The sequence below is a fragment of the Triticum dicoccoides genome, chromosome 1B (assembly GCF_002162155.2).
Source record: "Triticum dicoccoides isolate Atlit2015 ecotype Zavitan chromosome 1B, WEW_v2.0, whole genome shotgun sequence".
NCBI lineage: Eukaryota > Viridiplantae > Streptophyta > Magnoliopsida > Poales > Poaceae > Triticum > Triticum dicoccoides.
Window position 1 is genome coordinate 625,494,753 of NC_041381.1, and position 2,266 is coordinate 625,497,018.

Below are 2,266 nucleotides of genomic sequence, written 5' to 3' on the forward strand. Positions count from 1 at the left end.
GTGAATTCCATAGTCTTTGCATGAAATTCATCTGATTAGTTCAATTTTGATTTGAAATGTATGCGGACCGCACTGGATGTCCGGCTTCCGTATCACTGGCGGCGAACGCGTCCACGGACAAAATACAATATTATGTTTTAGGTGATAGCATTGGAGACACCCTTATCTCTTTGAACGGACAGGACCGTGGATAAATACAGTGTCCATTTTAGGTTAGCATTGGAAATGCCCTTATCTATTTGGAGGTATTATAAGATTGTATTGTATAACATTTCCCCACCACTAGAGGTCAACCTCTAGGAATATGACTTGGAAGTTTCCAAAACACAAAAAAGAAAAGCTAACACATTGCATCATACTGCAAGCATCTCCAATAAATAATGCAGATGTATAAATAATTAACTTTTACATCACCAAGGCCTAAAAATGTTACTTCAACAGATAATGTAGATGTATAAATTTTTATATCATCTGCTTCAAGTGATGTGAAATACAACAAAACCGGATGAAAATATACATCACCAACCATTGCAGATGTAAATACAGATGTAAAACGGCCAGCTCGTGCCAACCGCAAAGCCCCACTTCTTCTTTCCCAACCCACTGGGCAACCACCTTCTTGCCTCCCACCGCATAGTCGTCACCATGCCGCTCGCCCACCAGACCCTGTCGCAAATGTTTTGGTAAAGCTACTCGAGTTGCCAGCAATGCATGATAAGAACAAGCTTGATGGTTGAGCCTATGATAGGTAACCCTATCCATGATGCAAATTAATTAGTTGCTTTTATTTGTGGACTGTTTGTGAACATGTTAACTGATCTTGTTAACATGCTAATTGACTTTTGCAATGCAAACCGAACTTTGCAAATTAACTGAATTTAATTCCGCAAATTAATGGTTTTGTTAATTTTGTAAATTAACATTGTTTTGCTTATCTGAATTATTTCAGTGATTCTAGACACCGTGTTGTTGAGAGTGTATACAATAGACTTCCAGAGAAAATTCTTATTCTTACTGTCAAAATGCAGAGCAAATTCTAGTAATATTTGTACTGCTTGTGCTTGTAGTAATATTTGTGCACTTTGCTAACTGAATTTTTAATTTCATTCATAACACTTTGCTCTAACTGACATCAGTACTACTGAAAAGAACTTGGAGTATCATATTGATCTATCTCAGTTTAAGTTACAGATCACAAATACGCCATGGAGTATCTTAGTTTGAGGAGTAACCGCACAGGCATGGGCAGAGGAGCAGCACCAGAACGTCCAGAGCTCCACCGGCGGCAGGGGAGAAGCAGGAGTGGAGAAGCAGAGCTCCACCGAGGTCCAGGTCAGAGCACGCGCAGTGGAGGAGCGGTAGCACGGGCAAAGCTCCGCCAGCTCCACCCAGGCGCGCGTGGGACCTCCTGGTCCACCGGATCGTGGCAGGAGGTTCCGATGACACACGGACGATGGGCAGAGGAAGGTCCTGGGTGGCGGCGACGCGTAGGGGATCGCGACGGGAGGGGATCTCAACGGTGCAGTTCCTAGGCGGCGGCGGTGGAGCAGTTCCTGGACGGCTGAGGCAGAGCAGGTCCTTGGATGCGGCGGCGAATTTCGCAGCTGGGGGGCGCCGGCCCCAGGCGACACGCGGGCGAGGGGCGGAGGAAGAAGATGGAGTGAGGAACCTGTTTGTATTGGTTTTAAGATTATGAGGTTTGTTTTGCAAAATTGCCATTACACTGTGCTCCCGACATTCTTTTCTGGACGAAGAGAGTACTCCCTCTGTCCGCGAATAAGTGTACATTTAGTTTTTGCTCTAAGTCAAAGTTTTAAAATTTTGAGCAACTTTATAGAAAATAGTAGTAACATATATGACATCAAATTGATATATTATGAAAGTACATTTCAAAACGAATTTAGTGATACTAATTTGGTGCCATAAATGCTTTTACTCTTTCCTAGAAAGGTGGTCAAAGTATTAAAACTTTGACTTAAGACAAAAACTAGATGTACACTTATTCGCGGACGGAGGGAGTAGCTGTTAAGAACCTGAAGCTCCAAATTCATGGGGTCTAGAGTCACATGAAGACAGATGAGACCCAATCTGAAGCTCCAAATTCATTGGGTCTGCTGTACAGGTCATGTGCAGGCAAAAATGACCTAAAGGCGGAACAAATTCACATAATAAACTGTCCGTGAAACAATTTCACCCATTTAACCCTTTCGGGTAGTGCCCAACACGTAGGCGCTATGCTACACGGGCCAGCACCATTCTGACAGGC

The 2,266-nt window shown here is 43.5% G+C and overlaps 1 protein-coding gene across 1 annotated transcript; it reads right to left on the minus strand.

Moving 5' to 3' along the window:
- Nucleotides 1-428: 428 nt before the first annotated feature.
- LOC119350730 lies at nucleotides 429-1,719 on the minus strand. Its single transcript, XM_037618418.1, has 2 exons — nucleotides 1,238-1,719; nucleotides 429-666 (listed from the first exon to the last, which is right to left on the minus strand). Exons 1-2 carry the CDS (start codon nucleotides 1,717-1,719, stop codon nucleotides 519-521), a joined length of 630 nt encoding a protein of 209 aa, XP_037474315.1. The 3' UTR covers nucleotides 429-518.
- Between the last annotated feature and the right edge of the window lie 547 nt (nucleotides 1,720-2,266).